The sequence below is a fragment of the Thunnus thynnus genome, chromosome 13 (genome assembly GCF_963924715.1).
Source record: "Thunnus thynnus chromosome 13, fThuThy2.1, whole genome shotgun sequence".
NCBI classification, from domain to species: Eukaryota; Metazoa; Chordata; class Actinopteri; order Scombriformes; family Scombridae; genus Thunnus; species Thunnus thynnus.
The window spans coordinates 3326041-3343093 of record NC_089529.1 but is presented as its reverse complement, the minus strand read 5'-3'; the positions used below and the strand labels follow the sequence as shown (position 1 = coordinate 3343093).

The window sequence follows — 17053 nt, the reverse complement described above, 5'->3', positions numbered from 1 at the left end:
TATATATGATTTCTTTTTTGAGAGCTGCCTGTGAAATGATGTAGTGAAGAGCAGTCAGTACAAGAGATTCTCTGGCAAAACTCACATTTTTTTATATTTCTTTAAAAGACATCGACTCTTACTGTATTTCTCAAAAGCACTTTTATCACCATAATATATAATATATAATAACCTTAATATTCAACATAGACTTAGACAACGAGACTTGTTGCAACGTTTTGTATAATGTAAATAAAATAAAATAAAAATCACTAGATCAAATAAATCACATGAAACACAACATACTATTATTCATAAATTGCATGTAATTCTTAAGATTGGTAGTAAATATGATGATTTATGTTCTGCGGCAGTGTGTCAAAACAACTTGTCATTTAATGTGGTCATGTCCATCCAACACTCTGACTTTCAAACACAGATTGAAAAAATACTTTAATTATTCAAATATTGATGGATTCAAAACAATGTGTTCTTGGTGCCGTCTCCTCTTGGTCAAAATGCAAAATGGGTTCGTATCATTTCAATCCTGCATGTGTGTTTATCCTCCCCATACTCTATCAATGTGGTATAAAAAATGACTTACTGTTTCTTTATGAGAGAGCATGTATTCTGGTTGTAAGAGCCTTTATTGAATTGAGTAGATTGTTTATTCAGCTCACAAAACGTTGTTGTTTTTTATGCTCTTTTGTGTTTGACTTTTTTCCTGTTTTCTATGTATGGGTACATGCATAATCTAATTACATATACATTGCTTCCCTGACATGTTCTCTTTTGTTTTTCAAAATAGAAAGAAAGAAAGAAGACACCGACATTGGGAGCAAATACAAGCTTGATTTCAAATTTTGATATGAGTTTTCTTCATGTTACCCATATTCTCTCTGTGCTAAACAGGTTCAAAACAATAAATTCTCTTTTGGATGTGTTATTCCACTCAGGTCTGTGTCAGAGTGATTCAGCAGGTGAAAGGGGGGCAGCTGGTGTCATAGTAAGCATGTTTTTATGTACAAGGTGGGCAGATGTACAATGTGTTACCTTGCCACAGAAACATCTCCTTCCCCCAAACCTCCTACTGCTCCCCCTCCTTCTCCTCTCCTCATGAATATTTGGGAATTAATGCATGCAGGGAGGGAGGGAGGGAGCGAGGAGGCAGGCACAAAGAGAGAAAGAGAAGCTGGTGAGAGAAGAAAGGAGGGGGTGAGCTGATATCGTCAGAGGCCTGGCAGTGCGCAGGCTCTGTATGAGCTGGGCTGGCTGCCTATTGATTGGAAAACAACGGGCTGTGGGAGGACAGATAAGGGTGGCTGTGGGCTAACGGGTGAGGGAAGGGATACAGACCAAAGCTCAGACCACGCTGCCATCTTTCTCTCCCTGATATTTTTTTCCCCGTCTTTCACCCTGGAATGAATGTAGCAGCTGCTCATCCGAGGGTTTTGCAGCGGAGGGAGGCTTAGACACAGATTTTCCTTGTCTAAGCAGGTCCTGTCTACACACCAAGCCATAACATCGGCAGCACGTCTACTGCAGGTAATCAGTCTTCTTACTGTCCGTATCATCCTGCTGTTCATTATTCCATGTTCATGCTCAGTCCTGACCCCTCTGAGGTCCTCGCTTTGCATCATCTTCCTTCCATCCTTGCCTTGTAACCATGGTTTCCTCCATCTCTCCTTCCTCTATTCTCACTGCTCTTCTCTCCCTCCCCCCACTCTCTTCTTTTTTTCTCCCTCTGATGAGCTGATGACATGCACTTGCTTGATTTCCATTTCTGCCTCGGCCGCCTGAATATTGATTTGAAGTGGAATCCATTACAGTTATGTTTATGTGGGACAAAATCTGAATGGTTTGACAGGTATTTTCAACACAAATGTGATTAAATTTCTGTAAGATTCCCTAGGGTCCTATTTTGTTTTATGCCAAGGGCCTTAATAGATGTGAACAATAATTTCATCCCATATTCCTGATAAACAACAGGCTCACACGTATTGATTTTAATAGCAGCTGACATGTGTTGGCATTGTTCTCACCCAAATTACTAAATAAACCACCAAGTGAAAAATGGCTGCACATGACAAGCTTGATTGTGTTGGAGAAAAAAAAATAGAAATCTGCTTTAAAAATCTGCAATGAAATTGTTTTTTTTGTTCGATCTGGTAGTAGTGATCGCCTCTCCCATGGTAAAATAGAGTTATAGATTTGTCTCCATTGAATTAAATGACCTCTGATGAGCTCTTGTGATTGGCTGTTTTCATACCTGCATCCTTGTGGAGCAGGGAAAACGCACCTGAGACCCCCACTCTCTGTGAAGGTCACATACAAAAAAGGCTGACACATATATCTAACATACACTGGCTATACATTCCACTATACAGACCTTCAACACAGTTACCTGCACATTTCAACACACTCCCACCTCCGCACCATCCATACTGCTGTCAGCTGGGATGTGGATGCTGGGATTTCATGCCTCGCTTTCGCTAGAGGAAAATATTCCAGCATTTTCCACATCCAGTTTGCTACACTGACTTAGCAGTAAACAGAGTGGCTACAGCATGACTGGAAAGTGCTATTAGGGAATTGAATTTGTGATTGTTCGCCCTGCCAACTTTTCAAGGAGCAGAGCATCAGCTCCTCCTGCAAAGACTCCCTGTTGTGAGGTTAGAGTCAGCTAGTAATTTCCATGTCCATGTTCTTTATTTGAGTGGACAAAATGACCTTAATTAGGTCTATTGAAAGACATAGTTGTCAGTCACTGTCACTTAAAGGAGGCAGGGGATGATACATCTCAACATGGAGTCTTAGCTATAGATCTCAAGAGAAATGAGAAATACATGTTGGAAAAATGGAACAGATGCAATAAAAAAAGACAGCAGTATAGAGAAGAGACAGCTTCAGAGAGAAAGGATGAGATCCTGAAAAACAGCATCCGGCTGTTAACAGAGCAGTACTTTGCTGAGTGGTGTGATGAGGAGGAAGAGGCTTGCACAAGCTTGTTTTAAATGGACTTCTCTGTACTCGCCCACTTACGCCAGGCCACGGTCTAGCAAAGCACAAAGGAAGAAATTTAGGCCTCACTACTGTAATTACACTGCGTCAGACAGCCTGACCCAGGCACAACTTCTCTAAAAAGTCTGTCTGCAGTAGGAAGTCCTCCACGTACCAGTGATGCTTCTTTTTGCAGCTCGACACGTTTTACGTTCTGCTGTTTTATAAAACTACATTTTATTTTTCGATCACTGATGGCCCTAAAGAGCTCAGAGGAAGAGTTTCAAGACACTGTTTTATCCTTTCAATGTATGTAGAGTGAAAAATCTACATCTATACCATCATGACAATCAAGTAAAAAGGACCAGCTTCTCTCTACAAGCAAATTCCATTTTTTTGAACCCCTTAAAAAGCATAAAACTAATCAGCAATGTTCATATTTACACTGACAATAGACATGCTGGTTTACAGCACAAAGAGATAAAAATGTTATCCTGTTCATGCTGACACTGAAAAGTAGCCTTACTGTAATAGATTACATATATGACAAATGTACCCTTATATTTTCATGTCCCAGAATCTTGGACACCTCATCAGTTAAATCCCAGTAGGGGCACTTAATTAACTGTGGTTTACCAGTAAAGCCAACTGGTTGGGTTCCCTTTGGGACCTGGTACCCTTCTGGCACATCTACCTCCACCTCCCCTTTGTCTAGACAACATGGTGCCATTCCACATGAGGTGAGGCAGGCATGATTTAGGAGACGCCAGATAAATCCTTCTGGGATATTTGTAAATCTAGCAGATGGGGACAAATACAAATCATGGCAGATTTTTGTGCTTTGACTGATCTGGTCTTTCCTTTAAAGACATTTCCTCCAACAAAGACCTTGCCTCATGAAGGGAATGCTGATAAAACATTATAAAAAAAATCAATTTTATACAATGCTGAAATCAGCAACCTCAATGCATTAAACATTATATCACCACCACTCTCTTTGTGCAGGGCTAAGAGATTCACCTGACAGGGGACAGCATGGAAGCCCCTCTTGTGTGTTTGGATGAGGAGTTTGAGGACCTCCGGCCCTGCCGGATGGATGAGCTGGACCATCCAGCACTCAACCACTCCTCTTACTCCACCACCAGCACCGTCCCCCTGGCCTCCATCACCCGCGAGGACTTCTCTGAGCTGGAGAACTTCTCTGAGATGATGAGCTTCAAGTCGATGGAGGACCTGGTCAACGAGTTCGACGAAAAGCTCAACGTCTGCTTCCACAATTACAACACCAAGACGGAGGGCCTGGCGCCCATACGCAGCCAGTCACACAACCAAGAGGATGAGGAGCGGCTGCAGGATGAAGAGTGAGTGACCTCTATTTATATAGTTAGACACAAAATTTGCTGCATAAGGTCCAGTTATTGGACATTTTCTGAAGCTCTCAGTCACATCTTGTGGCCTTCATTAGTGGCCATCTGCTAATAAGCCTTTTCAACCCTTCAGGATGCACAAATGAGATCTTAATGGATCTGCTACTCTAACAGGATTACCTGAATTATTATAAAATGGTACTTGTAGCACTTACAGTCAGTTGAAAAAACATTTTTAGATGCAGGAAATGCTTCTGGAAGCCACAGGGTTAAATATAACAATACATTTACATTCCAAACAGCATCTTATGTTACAACATTGTTAATATACAGAAAATATATAATAATAAATAATAAAATAATATAATCCTTAGCTCTGAACTAATAACATTTGCTTACTGAATCTCCATTTCAGTATTTCAGCCTTTCTGCAAAATAGGTTGTGCTTTGTGATTCATCTAATTAGGCAATCATAATAAAGTGATATAAATAAACACAATTATTCTATAGTGACGTAATAAGATACCACAGCCAGAATCTCAGCACACATAAAAACAGAAGGCACTCCTCCAGCCCTTTATGTAAATCCAATCCTGACATACTCATTATGCTGCCATTCTTGCCATCCACAGCACACACTGGAGGCCAAAACAGTGGCTCAGCAGCCCAGCACGCCACACATGACAAAAGCCAAAATATTTCCCCCACACAGACCACAACATCCCAAACAAACCAGTCAATCAGCGGCATGACCCCACCCTCCCCTCCCCGCTCCACAGTAAGGCTGCATGCTGAATTATTCAATGTGCAGTGATGTACGCCTCAGTTGGCTTTGACTCTGTCTGTTTGTCTGTCTCCGTCTCTGCCTCTCTACCAGCTGACTGCCAGATCCTCCTCCTTTAGCTAGCAGGCTCTGAGGCGGAAACACAGACGTCCTCACACCATGTGGATATGAATAGGGCTAAAAATAGCTTGACTGTCAGTGCACAAAGAGAGTGTTTGGAAAGGAATCATGTGATTTTTTTCAAAACAATATCAAATTGCTGGTAAAAATTAGTTTGTATTCATGAATAAGACTTTGATTATTGAGCACAGAACACAGGGCTGTGGATGGTTGGGAGCTCTACGTACTTACACTAATCTGCATGTTATGACCAAGACACAAGTCTAGTGCCTTACACTGGTTTGTGAAAAGCACTACAGACAAGATGAGGTCAGTTTTTCCCAATCAGACATAGTGACTGTTCCAAACCTCATCTAGACTTCTGTCTCATTGTTCCTCCCATTTAATACCAATTCTTGAAAGTGACAACTCATTCCGCTATTTCAAATCAAGTAGGTCTCATTCATTATATTTGTTCACCTCAGTGCCACACAGATTATAATCAGCCATTTGTAGAAACTAAGACTGATCTTCATAACACTGATGTTGTATTATGGCTTTAAGGAAAGGGGGTGCAGTCTTAATTAAAGTGACTCATTTTAAACCAGAGAGACTCAAAGACCTACTGAAATAATCGCCAACACTCTAAATCTGCTGTTTGGTTGAAAACAGTCTGTGGCACGTTTTGGTCTAATCCCTGCAGATGCTTGATTAGAAACGCAGATATGAGTGAGTCCGACAAGCTAGAATATTAAACAGAATGATTTCTCTTCAGTGGCTGTGGGCCAACAAACACAGCAGGACAGCTTTGTAACACAGAGTTCCAGTTCCGGCTGGTCAGACATTGATGTTTTATAAGAGCTGGATTCCAAACTGAAAATGGCGCCTATTTAGTCCAATAAGAATTGCTCGGCTGGCACATACATCAAAAAAGTTTCTAGCTTCCATGTTGTGTGGCCTACTGAATATGCGTAGTAGTGTTTCTCCCTCTGGCCCCGCCCACAAGTTCCCACTTGGCCCATAGACTTTACATTGTAATGACATCATTGATTTTTAAATCGCTTTTCTCGGCTCGAGGAAAGTTTTACAAATATAAAACCTCCATGGATCAAAATTGATAACAGAAAGAGTCATAATTGTCATAATGTCAACAGTTTTACAGATGTTTTACAATGGTGGTCTATAGGGAAAATGCTTTTTGGGCCGCAGGGGGATGTTTCACTGCAATACCGCGAGTGACCACTGGGAAAAATTGGCTATAGCTCTTATCATTATATTATACATCCATGACAACCAAACCGTGTCCTTGTGTTACGTGTGCAGTACGTCCTGTTCATGTGTTGCTGTGGTTTGTGCTGTGGTTATTACTGATTTTTAAAATGTTTTTAATGGGGTTGGTTTTATTTCATTTAAAGTGCTCAGTTTCATTTAGAGGAAAAGTTTAACTTTTTTGGAAATATAGTTGCATTCTTTCAGAAGCTTAGATGAAAACATTGATACCAGTTATATATGAAGCTACAGCCAGTGGCTCGTTAGCATATTTTAACATACTGTATAGCACTGTGACAAATGTGGTTGAAACTATTTTACATGGAAATAACATTAAAACTAAAACATTAACATGGAAAAAGCAAGCTATTCAAAGCAGCTACCTCTCAATAATCATAGAGTTATATAACCACTTTTTCCAGTGTGCGAATGACGGTAGCATTGGCGACAGTGCAACTTCCTGTGAGCAAACAATAGTCACTTTACAAGATGGTGTCATCTAATCTACTTATCTTTCAAGAAAACATAAAACATCTAAGCACAAAATCCATTATCTTATATATTACAATGCAGTGCTCATAAAAAGAGAGGAACACATTTCATATAATGAACTTTTTTATTTATATTCATCTTAAGTGTATTGAAACTTTTGGTCCTGTTTATGTGCTGGTGCTTGCAGCCATGGCACGCAGGCATGGCTGGTGAGGTAAGCTGTTAGCTGAATGGTGTCTACTGTGTGACCGGGTGTGGGCAGTGCCACTGGGAGCAGGGCAGGAGGCCTGAGCCAACCTCTCAGTGGAGGAGGAAAAAACACAAAGGCTCTAAAACAAAGGACACTTCTCTCCCAGTTTCATGCCATTCCTCCTCAGACAGACGCTCGCTCCGGGTTGCAGAGGCACTGGCACAATGATGTGAGAAGCTTTATCTAAATCTCTGCTCAGGATACCTTTTAACGAGTAGTAAGCTGTGCTTTTTTCTGTTGTGCATTGTTCCTCCGCAGTCATTGACTTGCCACGTTGAAATATTGACTGAGTTGCAGGCTGCTAAAGACAGAGCTGAGTAGACTGCCTTATAACCAGGGAGATAAATCACCTCACCAAACTCTAGTCAAAACTGTTATATAACTGTCTAACTAAACTGTGTGTGGACACACCAGCTTAAAATAGTCTAGCCTTTAGAGATAAGGCCAAAAACAGTGTTCTAATGCTTCTCTTTGACATTTTTGTGTTGTTTGAATGTTGCTGTAGCTTACATGTGTGCATGTATGTTATTTTGCAGTGTTTGGGATGCTCTAACTGACAACTACATCTGCACCTGGGACAACCCCGACTCAGAGGGACTCAACGGCAATCTTTCTGAGCAGGAGGTACATGTCACTCTATATCTTACTATGTGGTTTAGATCTCGCAAATGTCATTAAAATGCTTTTAAACAAAAAAAAAATAACATCAATGATATGTAAAACTTTAAATTTAATAATAAAAAGGTAACTATTTCTGCTTATTCCTTCTTCCTACTTTTTTTGTATTTGGTCAACATTCACTCCATATATCTTTGGGAGTAGCACCCACCCATCTCCCCCCCAGTTTTCTTTTTTTTATGGCAGATAAGGAAGGATTTGTAGTATTTATTTGTCTTTCTACTCACTACAAATGGTTCAATAATGTCTGTTGCACTAGTTTATAAGACTTTTATGGTTTTAGAGATCTATGAATGACAGGACCAATTTGTGTAGCTAGATACTGAGAAACTAACTGGTCCATTCTTTCTGATTCTTAATCTCATACTGCTGACACTTGAAGTCATGCTTGACCAACTTTGACTGGTCTGCCATTTAGCAGAGGTCTCCCTCTTCCTTCTATCGCTTAATTGGCTGTCACATTCAGCTTGGACAGCAGGCACTTACTGAAGCAGTCTAGGCCATGTTTGGGCTGGTCGAGGCTAGAGCAGATGTTTTTGTCCGTGAGGGAGAGGGTTGTTGTGTGAATGCATCATAGTGCTTATATTCAGCTAGATCCTGTCTTCAAACCCAGCTGGTGAATTCTATTGTTATATCAAAACAGACCAACAGTAGATATTCATAAATGACAGTACCCCTTAAGGCCAGTAGGATGACGCTATTCTCCTTTTTTTTCTGTGGATTTTCTATAAATTTCAGTTTCTTCTGCCACACTGGTTGTCAATGCTTGTTCTAACCAGAACACATGAGGACCACAGAATACATCTGCTAGTATTCTGTCTGTGGATTTTTCAACAAACAGCAAACAGGAAATATTTCATGAATTGTCTCACTATTGTCAATAATAGACTAACACTGTGGACATAATAACAAGATAAGACTCTACAATCATGTGAGGTCTGTGAGGCTGCACTTTGGCACAGCAGTGATTTGAGCTATATGTAATGACAGCATGCTAACATGCTCACAATGATAATGCTAACATGCTGATGTTAAGCAGTTAATGTTAACCACTGTCACCATCTTAGTTGAGCATGTTACCATGCTAACATTTGCTAATTAGCACTAAAGACAATGGAAAGCTGAGGCTGATGGGAATGTCAGTATTTTTGCAGGTACATTGAAATTTTGATCTCTTTTGTGCAAAATTTATTTCCACATTTATCTGCCAAAGGAGCAAAGTTTCTAAGTGCTCACCTTAAATCTCAGTCAAAGGCCTGTACCTATGAACATGATTTGTGACATCTCACAACTAGTTAAAAAAAGTGCGATGTGGTGCAAACACCCTGAGACTTTTTAGAAGACATCGTTTGTCAAGCAGTTAAACTTGACACAAAAATATCTGTATATTCATACATTTTGGATTTTTCAATGAGGGAGAAAGAAATAGATGTAATTTTATAAGTCTAACTAGTTAAATGAACTTTTTCATGGAAAAAACATTACAGATACAAATTTTTATATGTCAGGAGGGAATCTCTAAGGGATCACCAAAGTAATTACAATTCATGCTGAGAGGAACATTAATATCTGCTGCAAATTTCATTGTAATCCATTCAAATGAAAAGTCAGAGGATCACCAAAATCAGTAGGATTCATCCTCTGGGGCTCATGAATTTTTGTACAAAATTTCATGGTAAACCATGCAACAGTTGTTGAGATATTTTGGGTCGGGACCAAGGTGGTGAACCAACCAGCCGACAGACAGACATTACCACATCTACAGCCCATGGCACAGATTACTTCACTTGTTATAGTTAACTGTATGAAAGTCCAATATTGTAAATAAGTAAATACATTTAAAGTTTAATATAAACTATTTAAATACTTTTACAAATGGAATAGTAAATTGTTTTTTAAAAAGTAATACTAAATAATGTAAAACCTTTCAAATATTTAAGCATGAGAATTCCAAATGAGTGCAATCCCAGAATGATCTCTCCTTCCAGGATCTAGCTCTTTTGGAAAATGAAAAAGGCACACAAAAGGCAGTCTGACTCTCAGTAACCTCCTTTCCTTCTAAAACATACTGCTGCAGCCATTTGTATCATAAATGTTGTTTGGTTCTTTGCAGATTCACGAAAAAGAGGAGGAGGAGATGAACGAGAAGAATGACAACGCCAACTGCCTGAGTGAAGAGCCTCTCATCACAGCTGATCAGGTGTGTGTGTGTGTGTGTTTGAGATAAAACAGTGATTCGTCTTTGTCTTGTTTTTGATATGAAGATAAAAAGCAGGCTGTAACATGAGGCTCAGCTAGAATGGTGCTTGTGTCCTCGTCTTCTTGTACCTTCCACACTTCACACATCCTGTATTTTTGTTTTGTTTGTTTGATTCACCATCATCTTTCAGGTATTTTTTTAAGTATTCTTCCTTTTTCATTCAGAATTTGTTATATAATAATAATAATAATAATCATAATATCCTTTTTTTTAAAGTTTGAGTTTTTCATGCTGCTTTACAGACAGAAAAGTAAATAAAGAATGAATACAATGCAATTAGCAAAAAAGAATACATATAAAAGAAAGAATAAAACTAATTAAAAGTCAATATATAACATAAATTGCTTCATTCCCAATGGAGGGCTATTCCAAAGCTGTGGGCCCCTGATAGTAAATGTCCTACTACCCTCTGTCTCCAGCCTCACTCTGGGGGCCGACAACAACAAGCCGGAGGCAGTTCAGTCATTTCTAGAGCAGCTCAGCAAATAAAGAGTTACAGTATCTAAATGACTGGAGACAAAGGCATGTATAAGGGTTTGTGCATCACTCATAGAAAAAAAAAAATCTAATTTCGTCAATGCTTCTGAGTTGACAGATAGCTGGCCACGCCTAGACTTTATGCCTGCAAGAAAGGGTTGTGAGTGAGGTAAGCAAAGAGAGCTGTGATGGATTTATGGACAAATATGTCTGCCTATCATCAGCATAAGAGTGAAAAGAAATATTGGAAGTGCGCATTACTTGACCCAAAGTTAGCATGAAGATTGAAAACAGTAAAGGGACAAGAACAGACCTCTGAGGAACCCCACAAATAATATTATATTGCTAGATGTGTTATTCCTATTTTTATAGATCATAGTCTGCCACCCGGGTAATCATTATATATATTTATTAATGTGGCTATGTGTGTGTGTTATCTTTAAACTGTGTGTTTGTGCAGTGTTTCATGCATGCTGCTTTGGGAGAGGCTCTTTCTCATCACAATAAAACTACTCATGTCATGTATGACAGTGTGGGTTGTTGGGTTGCTGTTAGATCATGCTGCTATAGAAGCTTAGACAGACACCTGCCTAAATCCAACTCAAGTCTTTGTCCATCATACAGTGCTGCTGCAGTCTGTGTAGGCATCAATAATGGATTTCAGTATTATATGTACACTTTTTACTCTACTGACAAATGGATGGTTATGGATGTGTGTCTCCTCTCCTAATGTCTTTCCTGTCCGTCCTCCTGTCTCCCTTCTCTCTCTCACTCTCTCACCATCCAAGGTAATTGAGGAGATAGTTGAGATGATGGAGAACTCTCCAGATCCCGGAGAAACTGAGGAGGAGGACGAGGAGGAGAGCAGCCACTGCTCCCCCAGGACCAACCCCTCCCTGCTGGAGGAGATCAGACAGCTGTCCCAGGCCTCCAACAACAACTGCTCCTATGAAGGTAGAGCTGAAGATAAATCATGTTCATGTTCAGCCCAGAGTCACTGGCACTTTGACTGCCCAGTCTGTTTTCAGTTGGTCTCGGGTTTGAACTGGTTTGTTTCCTGTCAAAACAAAGCTTCTTTTAGGCGTCTGCTCTTCCTATGTTGCTGTACTTCCCCAGTCAGGACACAGAAGGTGTAAGATACAGGTTTTTATATTAAATTTATTGTAAATGTGAATCTATTCTTGACAAAAATGACAAAATGTTGTAGTTGTATTTAAGCCAAACAGCCAAACATGTCTTCCATTGAAAGGAACCCAACAGTAATGGCAGTACTCTTTAGGTTACAGTCAATGTTTCTCCTTGAAGCATGTCACTAAACAATAAAACACCAAAGGCGAGACCACCCCCCCTCCCCTCAGATGAGACCTTGTCATAGGCTGGACATGACAAATATCATCATCCCTATTTCTAGAAGATGCAACATGAAGGCTAGTTATGATGTGGCTTTTGACGATGAGCACCGTAGTCAAGGACAAACATACTGCAGTAAATATCCTTCTTAATAAGTTGTTTACTCTCATATTCGGTCTTCACATCTTATTTTGGAGAGATGTGGGAGAGATGTATATCATTAGTCATGTTCACAGAGTCGCCAGGGAGCCCCCCCACACATCACCATTTGATTTAGTAATCCGCAGGGTTACATTAGTCATCTCATTTCAGCATCCATGGGTGAGAGATCAAGAGGAGAAGGTGTTCTTTGACATGAGGCACCCTGTCGCCAAACATATTGCAGATCCATGTGGTTCCTGAGGAGAATTCATTTATCCTGTCCACTGTGGGAATGAGAGCTGTGTGTGGAAGAGCACAGTGTGTAAATGCATTGATATGTCCAGTCTTTTGGTGTGTAGCATTATCGTTAACTGGGTTTTTTTACATCTACATTTTAGGTATATCACTCTTGCTTAACATACTGTAAGATCAAATGAGCTGTGGGAGAACTGGATCTTTTCAGATGGAAGGGAAGAGAGAAAAATTGAAATTGAAATTCTAGCTCACAACTGGCTTGAAAAAGTTCTTGTTAGTCTTGATAGACTCATAAATCATCAATGTGGAAAGAAACGGAAAGAAATATGCAGCAAAATTATCATCAGTCAACATTAGCGATACTCAATCTGGGGATCACGACCCTCCAAGAAGTTAGACGATGAGTATTCAGGGTAGTGAGATTATTACTGCAGTAAGAAACAAGAAAAAACTAAATCAGCTGCAAAATTCTACACAGGCCTTAGATTTGTTTCTAATCTTTACCGTTTCCTTATGAAATACTGTATAGTTTTACATCTTAAGGCCTTTAAATTATTCAAATGAAACAGTCTGGGGAGAGAAAATTACTGTGTTTGAACTGCCCACAACTCACAAACATATAATCTCTGACAAAGACCTTGCTTTGTATCAAGGGGTCACAGGCAAAAGGAGGAAAAAAGGTTGGAATCACTGATAATGTGAAACAACTAGAAGTTGCCAGCTCTTTTGGTTAATGTCTTCCTTGATCTTTTTTTTGTAAATCAATGATATTTCCTCAGTGTTAAACCAAATTATTATATATAGAATTGAAAAATAAAGTCTGACTCTGAACACAGTTTATAAGTTTGTTGATGCATGAATTTGAATTTGAGTCTAAGTTTTGCTCTTTAACTCAAGCTGAACTCCATGCACTCAATGTTAGCTCAACTGATTTTTCTTGTTTTCACACCGTCTGTATGTTTTCAGCATTCTGTCTGAACCTTAGTTTAAGAAAAAATACTTTAACACAAAACAACTCTCTTCCCTCCCAAATCTCCCTTCTCTCCCTGCTGCAGGCTTGAGTCTGATGCCCAGCTCTGCGCTGGTGGAACTGCTGCACCGGGTGGAGGCTGCAATCCGTGAGTACTCAGAGGAGCTGGTCAGCCAGTTGGCTCGGCGTGACGAGCTGGAGTTCGAGAAAGAGGTGAAGAACACGTTCATCACGGCCCTGATGGAGGTGCAGAACAGGCAGAAGGAGCAGCGAGACAGCAGCAAACGCAGACGCCGGGACAAGGCCCTGAGCCTGCAGGGGCCGGGGACGGTGGCAACTGTGAACGCGGGGAATACAGGCTCCACGGTCCGCACGGAGAAGACAGGGACCATGCCTGCCAAGGTAAGAGGGAGGGTATGCTTAACACACCTTTGAATTATTTACATTCTAAGAGAGTGTGTGTTTTACAATCTTATTCTTTTGTCAGCGTCACTACACCAGTGTTAATTATTCCATAATGTATTTATCCATTTCCAGTATGCGTGCTCATGAGTGTGCAGATTTGATGGTTGATCATTCCAGTTTAAATTAGAGAACAGTGAAACCACAGTGCCTGTTAGCTCTCATTCCTCCCTCTGACTGTTAACAAAATGGATCTCAGTTCCATTAGGCTTTAAAGTGTCTGCCAGGAAAGATCCTATAGTGGAAGTGACCTGTCCACTACATACAGTAACAGTCCACTCCTGTCCAATAACAGAGAAACAACCTAATGGATTCTCCCTCCATACAAAATGCAAAACACAGCAGTAGTGTTTGTATCCGGTGACTGCTGGGTACCTGAGACCATTACTGAAGTAATATGAATGCACAGATGACTTAATGATGCAGATGCAGTATAGACAATAAAAGTAACTGTATCTCACCTTGATGTCTTGTTTGTCAGCAACATGTGAGATGCTGAAAGGTCTGTACTGTACTCCAGCAAAATGAATCACTCTTGATCAGATGTAAGCCTGTCTGTCTGTTTTACTGAGGAGCTAAGTTGTCATAGAGATCATCAGTATATATGTATCATGCCATAATGGTCTGTACTGTGTGTGTGTGTGTGTGTGTGTGTGTGTTTGTGTGTTTGTGTGATTCGTGACCTGCAGCGTTTCAGCATGGAGGGACTGTCCAACATCCTGCAGACGGGCATCAGACAGACATTTGGAAGCACAGGGAATGACAAACAGGTAAGGTGTATGAAGTATTAAAAACTCCATATACTTCTGAATATGTATGCAAAAATGTTTCAGAATACAGCAGTTAGTGTTCCTATACAGCATGTAGCATGACAAGACAATGCACATTTGCAATTTTGTTGAAAAACTCCTTTGTCATTCAAAATGTTTTTTCAAAATGAATTGCATCTACATGTTCATGTATATGTTTTGACACATCAGAAGGAGCAGGCCTTGAATTGTTAAGGGAACCCTCCTTTTAACATCAGTTCAATGCACAGTTGAGGTCATACACAGAGATCATTGGCCCACTGTAACCTGATCTCTGTTGATAGTGTAAGCAATATGCTATGGTACACTGCAAGAAATATCCATCTTAAAGGCCCACACTGTTTGTCCACATAAATCACAGGCGGATACACATAAATAAATGAAAAGTTTGACTTACAGATTAAAGACTAGAAACAAGGGGAAACAGATAGTTAGGCTCTGTCCGAAGGTAAAATTCCACCCACAATCACCTCTAAAGTGTACTAATTAACAAACTAATTTACTAGTTATAGATGACTTCTTTAATCTGTACAAAAATTGAAGAAATAATCTGGCACATAATCTTGTTATTAACTATTTACACTTCAGTTTCAGCTGCTACCCCCTGTTTCCAGTCTTAAACTAAGCTAAGCTAACTGTCTGCTGCAGCATCATCACCATCAGCTGACAGTTCGCTAAGCTTAGAAAGTGAATGTTTCTTTCCCAAAATGTCAAGCTGTTGCTATAAGTTCTCAGGTTCAATGCTGTGTGGACTCCAGTGATAGAAAGCTGCTACTGATCAGCCTCCACATTAAAATACCAGCTCATTACCTGTCAGCTTGACTGTTAAATATCCCAGTTTTTATCTTAAACCTTCTGAACCCCGACTCTGTTTCTAGTATCTAAACACAGTCATTCCATTTGAGAAGAAAGGCACCCCTCCATCTGTTGACGACCTGCAGATGCTCACAAAAAGTAAGCAAGTGAAGAACGTTTGTATCAGAGGCAAATGATAATTACTGGCTGGAAAAACAAGTGCATATCCAGTTGATACATTTTGTATTTCTTCCCCCTAGTTCTTTTTGCCATGAAGGAGGACAGTGAGAAGGTGCCTACACTGCTAACTGACTACATATTAAAAGGTAAACACAGGTTTCAACACTGCTACAAAGTGGTTGGTGAAGAATAAGTCAGTGTTCAGCTTGGATTTGATGAATAAAAATGGGTTTAAGTGGTTATAGTGAACTGAGCTTCACAAAATACAGTAGTAAGGAAGTCACGAGAATGAAAATCAAAGCTAACTTTGTTCTGTCAAATCATTGTAAAGACTTAACATTATTATCCACTCTTTCCCCTCTCTAGTCTTGTGTCCTACCTAAAGCACCGCCAGGCCAGGGGCCACAGTGTGATGGAGAATTCTTCCTCCTCCTCCAGGGCTTTTTCCAACCCTCCTCGCCTCTGGCCCGAGCTGCATGACCTCCCCTCTTTTACCATTATCAACCATGGATACTCACCATCGGCATTATCGTATTCACCTCAACTATGACTACTGCCTTTCGCTGAGCTCACCTTCTCCTCTCCTGCACATTAAGCTCAGGCCAGACCCCCCGAATGGCCGCCATCTGAATACTTAAACAAGTGGGACAAGCCAAGCCCACTTTTAAAGGACTTCACTAATGGAGCATGACATGCTATTAACAATCACAACACCACTTTGGTACAGGGATAAAAATGTTACCACAGCTTTCTTTTCCATAATTTCTTTACTGTTTTTTCTTCTTTTTTTCATTTCCTGTGAAAGAATTTAAATGTTGTCAAGTTCTGACTCTTATTCATAAACTGACCTCTTAACCACTGGGTTCTGTTGACTGTTCATTGGTTCATAAGGACTACACTGTAAGATGAATGACATGCCATACTGCATCCTCATGTGATCATCTCCCTGTGTTGTTTCAGATGAAAAAAGGAATTCATTTGAATACAAAAGCCATGCACCTTTTCTGCCAACTTAGTACTGTAGCTCCATGTGAATGAACAGAAACACAACTATTACGGGTGCAGTGCAGTGCATTACACGGCTTTCTTTTTGGGGTTTCTTTTTCTTTATATTTTACTCTCTGAATATCCAGTGCTCTTCTGACTTTTTTGTAATTTCTTTTAATTTGTATCTAAATATTTGATATAAACTGTGTTGCAGATTTTCTACTTTTATTTACTGTGTCATCAGAGTGACAGGCTACCATGCATTCCACCCTGCTCAGCCACGTGGAGGTGTATCACTGACTTTTCCTTGGATATCATCCCCTGAAGAGACGAGCTCATTTCAGTAAAGGCGTGCATATTTGCATATTAGCATATTTATGACTTCCTTTGCGCCATGTAGGTGAATGTTACATCGCTAATCGCAAATTCTAATAAACATTCTACCCTAA

General features: G+C 40.1%; 2 protein-coding genes across 2 annotated transcripts in view; both read left to right on the top strand.

The window, feature by feature from the left end:
- cfap58 (cilia and flagella associated protein 58) overlaps positions 1-4120 on the top strand; it is a 20452-nt gene extending 16332 nt beyond the window's left edge. The window contains exons 19-20 of the mRNA XM_067607300.1: positions 1411-1524; positions 3985-4120. Of these exons, the coding sequence (XP_067463401.1) occupies positions 1411-1524; positions 3985-3990 (120 nt within the window). The 3' untranslated portion in view covers positions 3991-4120. The remainder of the gene's footprint in view (positions 1-1410; positions 1525-3984) is intronic.
- Positions 4015-17053, top strand: fez1 (fasciculation and elongation protein zeta 1 (zygin I)). Its single transcript, XM_067607304.1, has 9 exons — positions 4015-4340; positions 7777-7864; positions 10032-10118; positions 11444-11609; positions 13457-13773; positions 14523-14603; positions 15521-15596; positions 15698-15763; positions 15984-17053. The coding sequence occupies exons 1-9, from the start codon at positions 4015-4017 to the stop codon at positions 15998-16000; spliced, it is 1224 nt and encodes a 407-aa protein (XP_067463405.1). The 3' UTR covers positions 16001-17053.